The 17011-nt window shown below is 42.8% G+C and overlaps 1 protein-coding gene across 9 annotated transcripts in view; it reads left to right on the top strand.

The window, feature by feature from the left end:
- Positions 1-17011, top strand: part of PCDH1 (protocadherin 1) — a 206625-nt gene that overhangs the window by 33614 nt on the left and 156000 nt on the right. For 5 of the 9 annotated variants that reach the window (XM_040441029.1, XM_040441072.1, XM_040441021.1 and 2 more), the window contains exons 2-3: positions 4839-5659; positions 11305-13497. In XM_040441029.1, the coding sequence (XP_040296963.1) occupies positions 4839-5659; positions 11305-13497 (3014 nt within the window). Of the gene's footprint in view, positions 1-3043; positions 3272-3693; positions 3781-4838; positions 5660-11304; positions 13498-17011 lie in introns of those variants that run through there. The other 4 variants (XM_040441055.1, XM_040441038.1, XM_040441047.1 and 1 more) reach the window with 4 other exon arrangements.

Genomic DNA, 17011 nt, shown 5'->3' with positions numbered 1-17011 from the left:
CTGTGCACACAGCAGCATGGAGCTGAACATGGCAGCCAGGGCTTCAGTAGTGTCCTGGCTGCCATGGTAACCAGTCAGAGCCCCAGGATTACACAGCTGGGGCTGCGATCGGAGGAGCAGGGGAGAGGGGATCCTGCGGCCACTGCCACCAATGATTAATGCTGGGTGGGGGGGTGCACTGCGCCACCAATGATTAATACTGGAGGGGGGGGGTGGCGCACTGCGCCACCAATGAAGATAAGTCTCTCAATCATTCATATACAGGAGGCGGGAGCTGGCTGCAGAATCACATAGCCGGCTCCCGACCTCTATGAGCGGTAGCTGCGATCCGTGGCACCTAAGGGGTTAACTACCGCAGATCGCAGCTACCGCTCATAGAGGTCGGGAGCCGGCTATGTGATTCTGCAGCCAGCTCCCGCCTCCTGTATATGAATTAATGAAAGACTTATCTTCATTGGTGGAGCGGTGGCCACAGCCCCTCCCCTCCTATCTTCTCTCCTCTCATTGGCGGCAGCAGCAGCACAGGGGGAGGGAGACACTGCTTCCTTCTCCCCTGTGCTGCTGAGGGAACACAGAGCGCTGAGAGCAGCGTGATCTGTGTTCCCAATACGTTATCGGTATATCGGCAAAATAGATGCCGAAAACGGTCAAAATCCTCAATATCGGCCGATAATATCGGTAAAACCGATAATCTGTCGATCCCTACCAGTGGCTAAACATTAAGTCTTCTGCATGGATTAAAAATTAAAACAAAATAAAATAAGAAGTTCATGCAAGAGAACTTAGAGTGCTGTGGTTTATTCCGTCTAATAGATTTCAGTCCTGACACACGGATGTGCCTTAGCTGTGCCAGAATTATAATCTTATTTCAGTTTAAAGTGGGTTTGGCCAGATTCCTATGCTGGTTGTCTATCCCCAAGATTGGTCATTATCATATGATCGTGGGGCTACAACAACTCTTCCAATTAGCTGTCGTGCTCCGGTGATTGCGGCAGCTCTCACAGGTTACCAAGCACAGCGCCGTGCATTGTATAGTGTCTGTGCTTGGTATTGCAGCCCGGGCCCATTCCCTTGAATGTAACTGAGCTGCAACTAAGCCAAGTGACCAATGAACGTGACGTCGCTGACCTTTCTGAAGAGACCACTGCATGCACTGGAGCTCTACTGCCTCTTCAAATAACTGATTGGAGAGGGTTACAGGAGTCAGACCTCCACCGATCAGAGATTGATGACTTAAGTCATTAATATATGAAACCTTGAAAATTGTGGCATATTTGTGGGCTAAGGGTACTTTCACAATAACGTTATTCTTTTCCGGCATTGATCCATCCTAGGGGCTCCATACCGGAAAAAGAACTGATCAGTTTTATCCTAATGCATGGGAGAAAATGACACACTCTAATACTACCTTAGCCACTAAATAAATAATTGACACCAACAACTTAGTGAAGGAAATGGCCGCTGTGCTTTATTAAGGGTCACGTAAAATAATTTACAACAATAAATTAAATATTTTAATTTAAAAACACCACCATAACCGATACCAACAGACCAATAATAAATGAACCATATAAAGACCAAGATCCACTCAGCATGAGCTGAGCAACACTACCCCTCTAATAAAGCCCAGCGACAGGTGACTTGATGAAGAAAGTAGGGGGAAGGGGGGGTGGGAAGCTGCTCCAGTCTTCAGGCACTTCTGAGCCAGCGCCACTGAACCTGCCAATATAAAGGGGTACAGATTCCCGCCGTCAGGGCAGCAACAAATCAGGGAGCTGGAAATCTCCCCCAGCAACAGGCAGCAACCAATCAGCGGCACTCTTGACATGCAGGAAACCGGAATCAGCTTGTTTGCAGGTAAACCAGCTTCTTGAGGTAATTTTACCTGGAATAGAAAAAAGGTGGGAAAAGAGACAGGGAAAGAGGACACCCTACAAACCCCTAACCTAAAAACTACCTAAAGTGTCATTGCCCCCATGCTCCCCTCCCCCTCCCCAAGCTAAACTCTCTCTGGTGGGGTTAATACATTCTGAATGGAGGGCAATCCGTTCACGATGTCTTCAGTTCAGTCTTTTTGCCTTTTCGGGACGGAGATGATACCACAGCATGCTGCGGTTTTATCTCCGTCCAAAATTCCGGAACACATGCATTTTTATTTATTTTTTCCATTTGAAATGCATTAATGCTGGATTCGGCCCCGAGTGTTCCAGCAAAATGGATCTGTTTTTGCGGTCTGCGCATGCTCAGACTGCAAAAAATGTGGGGGGAAAAAAATGCCGGATCAGTTTTTTTCGGATGACACCGGAGAGACGGATCCGGCATTTCAATGCATTTTTGACCGAGCCGGCAGGCAGTTCCTGTGATGGAACTGCCTGCCGGAATCCTCTGCCGCAAGTGTGAAAGTACCCAAACTTGCAACTTTTCTGGCTGAGGTTTAGTGGTGGTGGGGTGTAGTTTCCATTAGACCTCCTGAACACTTCAGGGGTCACTGAAGACTGGTCATATGAAATGGCAATCTTGGTAGAAACCCCGTTAGTGCAAGAGCTGACCAATTTATTTAGAGGCACAATTTGTGCTGTCTGCGCGTCCGAACACAAATCTAGGAGCTGGAGGAAAAAAAGGCATGTGTGACCTGTTTCCGATTTTCCCATAGACCTTCAGCTAACATCTGGTGCTGGTGTTTTTCCTGCAAAACACGCATCCAAAAAAATCAGAAGTGCAGAAAACGCTGCTAAAACCCTACCAAGCAGTCTTAACCTTCAGTATCGGCAGCCGTCATCTTTTAATTTTAATAGGTACAATACATACTTGAAGGAGAAAAGGGAAGATGACATTTTGTTTGGGTGTTGTTACACCCGTACTTTATAGGTTCATGTGGTACTCAATAGTTAATGTATTGACCCTAAAGGATCAGTACTGTACTTGTAATATTCTCCTTGCACACGTTGGTATCATCTGTATTTGTTTATCTCTTCCTTGGCACTTGTTGCCCCCTCTGCTCCAGCTAGATCTGCAGCCGTGGGAGCCTCTAGGGTTCCTATTATATCGCACAAAGCCCTGGATTTCAGGCTGTCACAAGGACGAGGGAGGCACAAGCTCCAGGGGAGGGGACTGACAAGTAACACTTCAGGAACTGCTGGTTCACCTGCTCCTTATGGTAAAGGTAGTACTTTCTGGCTCTTTGATCTGAGAGATTCCACTCCAAACCAGACTGAGCAGATAAGACTGAAGGCGTCTGCCTGGTTTCCGTATGAGGGAAGTGGGAATACACGTAAGTTGCCTTGGATTCCAACGCTTGCACCTGTCTCGGATGCAGTACGATCAGGTGAAACCTGTTGAGTCGGGTATTCCGCTGCTGAGGGTTGTAGGTCTAGGATCACCTGGAAACTGTTTTGCCTCAGGGTGTCATGGAGTTTTAGGAAGAAACTGAATACATTTCCTATTGAATAGACTGGCATCGGGGTTGAACTATATTCAATTCCTTGTATTTCTTCCAACATTTTTCTACAAGTTATTCTGCAAAATGCTATGTGGCTTATAACCTACATGGTTTCCCCCTCCCCCTGTAATGAGGAAATCTTGTGCTCCAGGTAACTGCCGGCAGAGGCAGGACATAGGTCATGTGTTTGCTATTACATAAAGGGTATATATACTCCAGTGTTTGCTGGAAGCTGCAACCTCACTGCTGGGAAGGAAGGATCTAAGATGACCTCAGTGCAGAAGAGAAGTTTGTCCTAGGTGCCATTTCGTTAGTGCCAGACCAAATTGCAAGTGAGGCAGGTAAAGTGTGGTCACATATGTGTAGATTTAGTCTTTTCTAGTTTTTTTTTTTTTTTATTTTTTTTTTTACTTTCATGGCATAGCTCTGTTGTGCTAGTTGTCATGGAGGCCAAAAAGTGGCGTTTTGGATGTATGCAACAGCAGAAACCTTGACCTAGACATGCCACTCGGATCCATGGACTGCCTGCCTTTACAGCTCACCACCACTTACTTGAACAGGAAAACTAAGGGCATCTTCAACAGTTTCCAATTTACTTCCGTGTGTCTATAGGCTATACCTGGGGAAAAAAAAAAAAAAAATTTTATTTTTTTTCTGATCTCAAACAGCATAAATGACCATAAGTAAACAAAAGAAAACCACCACCAGGATCCGTGGCCTTTTTAGTTGAGATATCAAGTTCTACAGGTTTACTAACCTACCACCTTTGTGTTGACGGATCTCTGACTAGCAGTTTCTCCTGGAGAAATGGTTTCCATTCATAACAAGTTTTGCTTGTTTTTTTATTTTCTACGTAAAAGCCCACAAACCAAAAGATTTCAAAATGTCAACTTTCAGTTTTGTACATTGTATTGTTCAATGCAAAGTTGCATGTATATTTCTATAGATGACACTTTTTATTAGGCATACTAAATATGATTGACATTTTTGCCTGATGCTCATTCTTTGTACAGCTGATGGTTTAATTTTATTCCTATAATCCTGTCTTCGTGTCTGAGTCATTATTGATCAAGTTCTCAACAAGGTACCTATTAAGCAAGTTTTCTAATCTCACAGGTGTGGCTTTATATTGTGTCATATCAGGGACACAATTACTAGGTGTATGTGACAAACATTAGAAAGGGGTGTGTTCTTTTTTTTCCTTGTCCTTTTACCTTGACGGTGTGACTAGTCAGACAAAGCATTTCAATCGGGAACCAACACCTGCATTCCACAGCGGGGTGTCCACTGTGTGTTCTTCTGATTAGCATATGAATGATTGAAACTCATGCTGGTTTCTGATTGGCTTCCATGTTTTTCTGACCTTAACCTTGTTTCCTTTATCTGGCTTTCCTTGCAGACTGGTCATACCTGTTGAAACTAAGGATGAAGAGAGTAGTCTCCTGTTTTTACTTATGGCTTTTCCTCCAGCTTCCCCTCATTGGATCTTCCATCCAGGTGAAATACAAAGTCGAGGAAGAGCAGCCACCTAATGTATTGATTGGAAGCTTAGCTGCTGACTATGGCTATCCGGATTCAAAGCATCTATATAAGCTGGAAGTAGGACATCCATATCTACGTGTGGATGGAAAGACTGGGGATATCTATACTACAGAGTCTGCAATTGATCGAGAAAATCTTATTGGATGCCAGAACTTGTTTCCAGGACAGCCATGCTACTTAGAGTTTGAGGTGTCTATCACTGATCTGATGTCTCCAGTGCCCCGGCTACTAGATGGTCAAATTGAGGTTTTGGACATTAATGATAACACGCCAAACTTTGCCTCTCCAGTTCTTACCCTCTCCATACCAGAAAATACCAACATCGGAATGCTGTTCCCAATTCCAGCTGCTACTGACCGTGATTCTGGAAAGAATGGAGTGGCTTCTTATGAGTTAATTGTGGGGCCCGAAGCACATGAACTCTTTGGACTGCAAGTAGCTGAGGACCAAGATGAAAAGCAACCTCAACTTATTGTGATGGGAAGTCTTGACCGGGAGCAGAGGGACTCCTATGATCTTACAATTAAGGTTCAGGATGGTGGGAAGACCCCAAGAGCTAGCAGTGCTTTGTTGCGCATCTCTATCCTTGACACCAATGACAATGCTCCGAAGTTTGAGAAGATGGCTTATGAAGCGGTCTTACCTGAAAACAGCCCAATGGGGCACTCTGTACTCCAGGTAAGCAGAACTTATTTTATTTCCGCTGCTTGCATTTGACTCTTAAAATCCCTTAATTTTTTTTAGTTCAATAGCATTAGACACTTTGTCAGCATGTGTACCTGCTTTCCATCAGATAAGTAATTAAAGTATGTACTGTGTGTCTAATGGAGTGGCTCTTCCATTCTGTTCAGGATTACAGCCTGAAGGGATTAAGCAGTGGTTGGATGAGAATCTTTAATGTAATATGTACAGCAGCAATCTGGAGACTAGCATCTTTTAGTAGAGTTTTACTTAAATGTATTGCATCTTTTGTTTTATTATTACAGGTAAACGAGGGCCACGTAGCCCCCAAAACTCAAATCTCCAATTATCAAATTACTACTAATTGTTCAAATTTCCCTAGACTAGGTTTAATTTGTGTTATGGTTCAGTTATGCAGATAATTTGCAACCAATATATGAAATCACATCAAACTGGCCTTTTTGGAGGCTGTTACACATGTAGCCACAGTAGGGCAGTATCCGGGCAGTTTGCCAATTTCTGAGCCTATAATCTTTTCAGCCAGTTTGATTTCAGTGAGCTTTAAATGGCCTCGATTTCTCCCCATTTTTAGGTGTCTAGAGGGAGCAGGTCATTTGCTTCGCTCCAATAAATGCAGTCATTTTTGTCTTTTTTTTTTTTTTTTTTTTTTACTTTTTAGTCCTCTAATGTGAGTTGAAGGCTTCAAATCCTCCTTGTAGAAGCAGCTTGTATCTTTACTGTCTGGTTTCTTTCTAATGTTTTTCATGGTGATTGAGTGCACCACTAGTAATCAAACACCCTCTTGTATATGTGTATAGAAAATCTGTTAAATGATAGATGCCATCTTACATTTTAAAAGCACAACTCCGGCTGAGTCATTTTTTTTGCCTGGTAGTCATTTTGGGAAAACCAGTTTCGTATATTGCCCTCTGATTTTTGCCATGACAGTTTCTCTTCCCATTAGCTGTAAGTAGTTCCAGGTGACTGCATTGCAGAATTTTTTACATTCCTTATGCATATTACAACTTGGGCCGCTGCCCAACTAGGAACAGGTTGGGTGAGTTTTTGTGATGGTAGTTTATTCAGACTAATAGCAAGAAAACGAATACAACTTTGACTATGTACTGGATTTATTTGTTTCCCTCTTCCTTTTGGACCAAGCTGTCATGTGTTCCAGGAGCTTTTCTCATTGATGATCAAGGTCAAGACCATGTACCCTTTTACAGGTCCTCATCTCAGTAAAACTTTGAGGGTTCCCAGTCTAGATCTTATAGTTGGACTGCATTGTAGTATGGTTGACAGCTGTATCATTCCCAACTTTCCCAAAAATAGGCACTTACAAATCTGCATGTTTTAAATAAGAGACTGGGCCTGTGTAGAGGTTGGCAGAAATGCCTGACAGTATTTTTATTTGGGGAAAAATAAAGATTAGAGGGGTGATGCCATGAAAATCAGACCTAATATAGTACATGACAATACTTTGCTAACAGCGTTTGTCCTGTACCTCACATGGGTCCAGGGATCTCCACCTTCTTTGTTCCAATTGCTCTGCTAGATTATCTTCAGCCTGGCAGCTCAGGTAGTGTCCTATTTGCTGTAGTTCTCTCCCTGTAACGGCCACAGCTTCTAACAGAACATATGGCTGGTGGCCATTAAAGATTTAAACTAAGCATGTTCGACCAGCTCAGTGAGATGGACAAAACCTAAGGAAAGGGTGGCACTGTACAAATACATTTAATTGAATAGCTCACAGGCTATACAAAAAAAATATTTGCATGCAATTACAAAAATATAGAATTTCATGTGCTGTTTTGAAAAATATAGCCTGTTTTGTGACAGAACCCCTTTTAAATGGGGAAGAACTAGTGCATATCAGTTCAAAACGGGTAGGCGTCTTTTATATCTACCATGTTTTAATGGATACTTAAAAGGGTTGTTAAATTATTTAAAATGTCTGCCATGTCTTAGAACATAAGCAGGAGTGGTTACAACCACTGGCAGAGCTGCCTAGTGATGTGATCCTGCCTATGATATGCCATCATGGCTGAGCTGCCTGACAGGAAAACTCACCAATATGTAGTATATGCAAGTGCCAGAGCGTAGTGAGGCCCTGGGCCCATGACTTCCACCCCCTCAAGGCTGCTCTGCAAGTGGTGGCAACTAATCCTGATCACATTCTAGGACAGGTTTATGGAAGCCATTTTAAATCCTTCCCAGAGAAACCCTTTTATTTAAGGCTCACTGGCGTTTTGGCTTTCGGTTTGTGAGATCCGTTTTGCCCTAATGCATTCTGAATGGAAAAGGATCCGCTCAGAATGCATCAGTTTGCCTCCGTTCTGTCTCCATTCCACTTTAGAGGCGGACACCAAAACGCCGCTTGCAGCATTTTTGTGTCCGTCTGACGAAACTGAGCCAAACGGATCCGTTCTGACACACAATGCAAGTCAATGGGGTTTTTCACTGGCACAATAGAAAATGGATCAGTCCTCCATTGACTTTCAATGGTGTTCAAGACGGATCCGTCTAGGCTATTTTAAAGATAATACAAACGGATCTGTTCTGAACAGATGCAGACGATTGTATTATCCATGATGGATCCGCACCAAACGCGAGTGTGAAAGTAGCCTTAGTAGAAGTCTTTACCAGAAGATTTGAACATGAGTGCTGCATTACTAACTTTCTAAAGGGGTTAGATCTTCTTACAGAAACCTCACTCTACATTGGCCCATGGGTTATGTCTGGTATTACAACTCAACTAATAGGAAGTGGATGGGGCTAAGCAACAATATCTTGCACAACCTGGGCGTAAAAATGGCACTGACTTTGCAAGAAACCAGCCGAATATGAATAAATATATCTTTACTGTATCAAATGATGCTCAGATTGTTTCAGAGCTATGGAAATCTTCCTTGCCTTCTTTAATTCACTGGATACAGGCAAATAATTTTATTGGGTATAATTATTGATGGCTAGTAGCGTTAACTTTTCATTTGAACTGGGCTGCCAGTTGCTCTAGTGTCAGTTCCCGTCTACTCCATGTGATACCCTCTTTCATTGGGTTGAGCTTTATCAGAAGGTTAGAACTAGGGATGTCCCGATACCATTTTTTTAAGACTGAGTACGAGTACCGATACTTTTATTTAAGTACTCACCGATACCAATTACCGATACTAATTTTAACAATAAAATACACACACATGTATTTTCTGACCACTGACCAACCAAAAGGCCCAAAAACAGAACTAGAACATTCCAAGGAGACATTATACTGTATGGGGGCCACAAAGAGACATTATACTGTATGGGGGCCACAAGGAGACATTATACTGTATGAGGTCAGCCACAAGGAGACGTTATACTGTATGGGGGCCACAAAGAGACGTTATACTGTATGGGGGCAGCCACAAGGAGAGGTTATACTGTATGGGGGGCAGCCACAAGGAGACGTTATACTGTATGGGGGGCAGCCACAAGGAGATGTTATACTGTATGGGGCAGCCACAAGGGGACGTTATACTGTATGGGGGGCCACCAGGAGACGTTATACTGTATGGGGGCAGCCACAAGGGGACGTTATACTGTATGGGGCAACCACAAGGAGACATTACACTGTATGGGGGCGGCCACAAGGAGATGTTACACTGTATGGGGCGGCCACAAGGAGAGGTTATACTGTATGGGGGCAGCCACAAGGAGAGGTTATACTGTATGGGACGGCCACAAGGAGACGTTATACTGTATGGGGCCAGCCACAAGGAGACGTTATACTGTATGGGGGCAGCCACAAGGAGACGTTATACTGTATGGGGGCAGCCACAAGGAGAGGTTATACTGTATGGGGGCAGCCACAAGGAGACGTTATACTGTATGGGACGGCCACAAGGAGACGTTATACTGTATGGGGCCAGCCACAAGGAGACGTTATACTGTATGGGGGCAGCCACAAGGAGACGTTATACTGTATGGGGGCAGCCACAAGGAGATGTTATACTGTATGGGGGCAGCCACAAGGAGATGTTATACTGTATGGGGCAGCCACAAAGAGACGTTATACTGTATGGGGGCAGCCACAAGGAGACGTTATACTGTATGGGGGCGGCCACAAGGAGAGGTTATACTGTATGGGGGCGGCCACAAGGAGAGGTTATACTGTATGGGGCGGCCACAAGGAGACGTTATACTGCATGGGGGGCAGCCACAAGGAGACGTTATACTGTATGGGGGGCAGCCACAAGGAGACGTTATACTGTATGGGGGGGCCACAAGGAGACGTTATACTGTATGGGAGGCAGCCACAAGGAGACGCTACTGTAAGGAGTCAGGAAAACAATTTTTGAAGCCCCCCTCCTCAGTATAATAGTCTTGTGGCCATCATACAGTAATGTATATTTCTTCTTGCCCTAATGCCTGCTTTTAGAGATCAATGTGCAGCTTGCAGGCAGGAAGGGAAGGACCAGGGCCATAGAAGACAGACACAACACCTTTAGAGGGACTCGCTCCTGGCAAACACAGCTCTGCTGCAGTGAATGCAGTGGAGCAGACTGTGATGTAATTACAATGTATAGTTATTGCAGGGACTCAGAATAGTCTGAGAGTTTATTAGTTAAAAGAATCTAATGAGTCAGAGACTGTCACCGAGTCCCTGCCAGGCTTCCTGCTCTGCTACATGCACCCTGTACACACACAGCTCCACTACATGCTATGCTAATAATGCCCCCCCCCCCCCCCCCCCCTTCCCCCGGACGGACTTACAGGGAGCCGCAGAGCAGGACGCCTGGCAGGGACTCGGTGACAGGTCTGTGACTCATTGGATTCTTTTAACTAATAAACTGTCAGACGATTCTCTGAGTCCCTGCACTACGCTCCCTGTGCTGTGAGTCTCTGATTGGTTGGAGGGCGGGGAGGGGCGGAGCTAGCTTCCACTGTCGGCTCCAATTACACTGCCTGCTGCTGCCCTCTGAAGCTGTTAGCTGTGCGAGGTGCAGGGGCTGCGGACTGACACATAGAAGCGGCGCACAGGTATCGGCAGTGGTATCGGGGACATTTGCACGAGTACATGTACTCGTGCAAATGCCCGGTATCGGTCCCGGTACCGATACTGGTATCGGTATCGGGACATCCCTAGTTAGAACTGTTCAGTAGCACATTGATCTGAGCTCTATCCCACATTTTAATTGTAGTAGCGTTCTTGGAGCTAGTTCAAAATCACGCCTGTCACGGTAGAATGACTTTGACACCATCAATATGTGATCAAAGCAAATCCCTTACACTTCATGGCTGCATTGACCTTTTTGCCAGATATTCTTTTCTTAGAATTGATTCTGGGTTATCAAATCTGAAAAACATAGCAGTGTTTTTTTTTTTTTTTTTTTTTTTTTTTTTTTTTCTTTGCTGAATTTGTGTCCCTCTGAAGATTTGAATCTTCATGGTGTTTAACAGAAGCCAAATTCCTTATCGATCACCAAATTTTAGGTCTAGTAAATGCACTTTTAACTATTGAATAGATTAATTACAAATTATTATTTTTTTGTTTGCTTGGAAGCGTGGATCCTTAGGTGCTAAGTCCACCATATACTTATTCTACTACTTTGCCCACAAAAAGTATCCTTCCTTACTGAACTTTCCTTTTTTTTGTTTTTCAGGTTAAAGCCAATGATTCTGACCAGGGGGCTAATGCAGAAATAGACTATGCCTTCCACCAGGCCTCTGATACGGTACGGCGACTGCTACACCTTGAAAGGTCAACAGGTCTGATAACTGTGCAGGGTCCCATAGATCGTGAAGATGTTGGAACACTACGCTTCTCTGTAGTGGCTAAAGACAAAGGATCCAACCCAAAATCAGCGCGCACTCAAGTCACAATCACCATTCGTGATACAAATGACAACAAACCAATAATTGACATCAGAGGGTTTGGTCTGGTAACACATCAGGATGGTGTTGCAAATATTTCTGAAGATGTACCAGTAGAGACACCAGTGGCCTTGGTCCAAGTTTCTGACATTGATGAAGGTGAAAATGCTGCGGTGACTTGTGTTGTGGCTAGGGATGTCCCCTTCCAGCTAAAGCAGGTCAGTGATACTGGAACTGACAGCAAAAAGAAGTACTTCTTGCAGACCACCACACCACTGGACTATGAGTCTGTGAAAGAATACACCATTGAAATTGTGGCTGTTGACTCTGGTAATCCTCCCCTTTCCAGCACCAATTCTCTTAAGGTGCAAGTAACTGATGTGAATGACAATGCTCCTATCTTCACACAGAGCTTAATGGAAGTGACTTTCAAAGAAAATAATTCACCTGATGATATTGTGATGGAAGTTAGTGCAAGTGATGCTGACAGCGGCTCCAACGCTCAGATAACCTATTCCATACTTGCTGACCCCACTACTCGAGGCATCTTTTCAATCAACCCCGACTCTGGTCAAATTAGGGTTAACACGGTGTTGGATCGGGAGGTAACAGAACAGTATAATTTCCATGTGGTAGCTGCAGACAAAGGTACCCCAAGCTTAAAAGGCACTGCTTCTGTTGTAATTACAGTACTGGACTGCAATGACAATGATCCTAAGTTTATGTTGAATGGCTACAATTTCTCAGTCATGGAGAATATGCCCAGATTAAGTCCGGTTGGTATGGTCACTGTCATAGATGCAGACAAAGGTGAAAATGCTCGTATCCATCTCTCAGTAGAACCTGAAAGTGGAGAATTTATCATCCAGAATGGGACAGGGACTATCCTTTCCAGCATCTCCTTTGACCGGGAACATCAAAGCACATATACCTTCCGGTTGAAGGCAGTGGACGGAGGGGACCCACCCCGTTCATCATACGTTGGAGTGACTATTAATGTCCTTGATGAGAATGATAATGCTCCGGTGATTGTTGTACCATCTAATATTTCATATGCTTATCTACCACCCTCAACTGATCCAGGTACAAAAATCAACAAGGTACGAGCTGAGGATATGGACACAGGCCTAAATGCACAACTTGATTACAGTATTGCAAGTGGTAATCCATTTGATCTATTCCAAATAACTCCAACGGGAGGTGAGGTTACCCTAGAAAAACAAATTTTAAGAAAGCATCATGGTCTGCATCGCCTAGTAGTAAGGGTGAAAGATCAAGGAAAGCCTTCAAGACATGGCACAGCCCTGGTCCATTTCTTCATAAATGAAACTTTGACTAACCAGACTTATGTTGAGACTTTACTTGGTCACAGCCAAGATACACCACTAGACATTGATATTGCTGGAGATCCAGAATATGAACGTAATAAACAACAGCGAAACATTGTGTTTGGTGTTATTGCTGGCATCATGGCAGTTATCCTTGTCATTGTGGTGGTTGTTTTGGTCCGATACTGTCGACAGAAAGAAGCTAAAAGTGGCTATCAAGCAGGAAAGAAGGAAACAAAAGATCTCTATGCCCCAAAACAAAGTAATAAAAACAATAAAAATAAAATCAAAGTAAAGAAAAGCAAGTCTCCAAAACCACCCAAGCCTGTAGAAGAGGATGAAGAAGCTGGGCTACAAAAGTCCCTTAAATTTAACCTGATGAGTGATTCTGTTGGAGACAGCCCACGAATCCATCTACCTTTGAATTACCCACCAGGAAGCCCAGACTTGGGTCGTCACTACCGTTCAAACTCCCCCTTGCCATCCATCCAACTTCAGCCACAATCTCCATCTGCCTCCAAGAAGCACCAAGTTGTGCAAGACCTGCCGGCAGCCAACACCTTTGTAGGCACTGGGGACAACAATTCCACTGGCTCTGATCAGTACTCGGATTACAGCTATCGGACCAATCCCCAGAAATACAACCATAAGCAGGTAGGCGATTACTTCCTAAGTGAAGCGTCCGAGGATGGCACTCTAGCATGGACTGACGTATGGTGATGCCTGTCTTCAAAAGAGGGGTTGGAGTAACTAAGAGCCAGTGGGAATGGTGGGCACAATACTTAAACCTGTTCCCATTTTCTCATTTGTTCTGCAGGTGGTGTAGCAGTTTGTTTGGATTGTTGCTGTATATTTAAAACCAAAGAAAAAAAATTGCAATGTACTTTCAGCAGCACTTCCTGATCTAGGTTGTATTTGTACTATTCCAGGGAGCCTATTTAACAGTTATAGGTAAATTATTAATACAATAGTAGGATGGGCTGGAATTCCATTGCTAGCTGACATTGAATTATATTCAATATATTGGGTTAATATTGGGAGCTGGCTCTCACTCGATCCTCATAGGATATGGGTTTTACATTAATTGTGCTTGAGTTGTTTCAGAATTTCATTCTAGGTGAAAGGAAGGAGCTAGGAGACTGATCTAGCGATCTTTCAAAAACTCAACTAAACTTTACGAGTTGACTTCTGCATTGTTGTGGCTGCATGCGTAAAGTTTGTGCCTTTCCCTTGGTCTTGTTTATGGCAAGGGTGTTCTAGCTAGCATTGTTTTATTAAGAGAGCTTTTGGTAATGAACAGCTTTCTTACAGTGCAATTAATGCTGCTAACTTAATTTTTTTTTTTACTTTTGCATTTTTTTTTTTACTATTTGCTTGGTTTGTCTCCTGCTTTTTATTCTCATTCCAGTCTATTGTCCTTCAGCTTTCCCTAACCAAATGAGTCTTCCGCCAGCTACTCCTTCACACAATTGCATTGTTGTCTCAAATATAGTAGTAGTTCACAGAGCAAAGGCTTTTTAGTATCTGCAGTGCTGCTTTATTCTGAAACCATCTGAATCTAAATGAAGGTCAGCCCATTTAACCATTAGACAAGGGGTAAAACAAGGGTATCCAAGATAAATTAACATAAGACATGTAGGACATTACTGCAGTGCTTAAAAGGGTGGGTACAATGCCAGTGTAGATTTGACCCGCGTAATTTGCATGATGTGTTTACTAACCCTCTCTAGCTTATGTTCTCTTAATAACTTTGAACATTTTGCCAAGAAGGATACTTTAGTGTCCTAAGATATTCAATAAAATCGCCAAAGAATTAAAACTAATAGCTTAAAAAAAAAAAAGGTTTCTATACAACGTTTCTCCTGTCCGAAGTGCAAAGTTTCCTCAGCCCTAGAAAAACCGAGACTGTGCCATAAAACATCTCAATGACAGTAATAAAAGGGCTCTTTGTTACCTTTTTGGGGCGTTATAGGGTGTTTGAAAAAGCACAATTAAATTGTATCTTTCTTAACGTGGTGTATAAACCCTCTTACTATTGCCAAGGTGCCCTAATGTTTAATGGCGTTGTGAATAGGAAAACTTTGTAAGTTTGGAGGCTCGTGCCTTTTCCAGCCAGTAAATATGCTGGATGTTATAGCTTTGTTTACTAAAGCAAACCTTTTTTATGTATGTTAATAAAAATGAAGGATTATAGCAATGTCTAAAACTGAATTTATTTGTTAAGGGGCAGCAATTTATATGCACTAAATTCTGGTGTGTAGTCTTGTGTTGGGGCCACTTCTAGCACTAACTTGAAATTTATATTTTTAGCAGTCCATTTTTATATTACAAATTGCCTACTGGTATTTTGTTTTAGATGGAACCGATCAGATACAAAACATAAGCCAGAGTAACCTTAAAATGTAATTCCTGGCAGAAAGTTGAGTTTTCCTACAGTTCAAAATCTCTAACTCTTGTCCAGAGCTTTGTCATTATCCAACTATCTTCAATTTAATTATATGCTTCGTCTAATGAATACTACAGTATGCTTCAGATGGAGGACTTGCTAAGACTATGTTCACATCTACATATGGTATTCTGTCTCGGCAGTGGAGCAGAATACCAGAACTGCCTTATACATGGCTGGGGACCGCCAGATTCGCATTCACCATAATGGAATCATTCGGGTTTCTGGCTTGAATAACTGCTTTCTGGCATTTAGCAGTATCTTACTGGCAGAAAAACGGCAGATCCCATTATAGTGAATGGGTATCCAGTAGACCCTGGTGTCCGACAATGCCGGATATGGCAATTCTGATATTCTGCTCCTCTGCCGGAGCTGAATACTGGAATGCCATATGCAGATGTGAACCTAGCCTTATGCAGGTAACAGGACCTCATGCTTTGCAGGCCACCAGGTTGTCCTGATACGGTGCAGTGGCCTCAAACATGTTATGAAGCAGGTTGGAGACCATTGAGCTTTTGAAGTAGGTCCAGAGAACTCGTGAAAGCTATGCATATTAAAATATTTTAAGAAGGATTAAGATATAGATATAGATGGATATAATATCTTAATCCTTATTAAGTCCCCCCCCCCCCCCCCTTGAGTTGAACAGATCCTTATGGTCACTTCTTAAATATATATTTAATATGCACATATGAGCCCATATATTTGTATCGATAAGGAACAGTAGGAAGGGGAAATGCAGTCATTTTTATTGTGCCTTTTACATCAAAGTTGAAATTTTTTATTTTTTTTGTATTTTATATAGTTGAGTTTCAAAGAAATCCAGTGTTGTATGTAAAAATTCTCCGACTGCATTTTATAGCTACGGGATCTTTACTGTTTGGCCTACAGCTGGATCCAAGCATGCACAAAAATTTGACTTCTAATTCACTGGAATGTATATACGTAAAACAGTCGGCTCCTTACTCATTCTGTAAGCAGCATCCCTTGTGTTTTATATATTATACAATTAAAAAGTAGCACCCTCTGTCTAACCTCAGCTGATCTACTTTGTACACTGAACACTGTGAATATCGTTTGTGAATAAAGTTTGTTTTTTTTACTATACCATTCAGTGTTTTCTTTTGTCCTTTTTTTGTTTCGTTTTTATTTTGCATTTTTGTATGTTTATAGGGCAGGAGTGAGATGGCCAGGGCTATTAGATATGGACTTTGAATATGGAACAAACTCCCCAGAGGATTTGCTGAGTGCCTGGTGAAGCATACAGCTTTCCTTAGTGTCCAAATGCTGCAATTAAGGACGGCAAAGAGAGGAAGGCACACTTAGAAGCTTATTAGCGGGTATTATGGGGCTTTTCACTTGTGATGGAAGTGATCTTAATGGATAAAATGCTAATTTACAGAATGCATTTTGGTTTCTATAAAACCCAATACTTTTTTCTTTTATAGAGAGATTAGTTTGTTTTATTAGCCAGTAGAGTAGAGATCACAATGAGCGTTTACTTCAAAATGCAATTTTTTTATAGATGTTTGAGAATGGCAAAGTTTGCATATTTGTATGTACCCATAGTTACATAGTTAATACGGTTGAAAAAAGACCTAAGGGTCCATTCACACGTCCGTTTTTTCTTTCCTGATCTGTTCCGTTTTTTGCGGAACAGATCTGGACCAGATCTGGACTCATTCATTTTCAATGGGTCCTGGAAAAAATCGGACAGTACAA

Source organism: Bufo bufo, chromosome 1 (genome assembly GCF_905171765.1).
Source record: "Bufo bufo chromosome 1, aBufBuf1.1, whole genome shotgun sequence".
NCBI classification, from domain to species: domain Eukaryota; kingdom Metazoa; phylum Chordata; class Amphibia; order Anura; family Bufonidae; genus Bufo; species Bufo bufo.
Note: the sequence above shows the minus strand (reverse complement) of the source record. Positions and strands in the feature narration are given on the sequence as shown.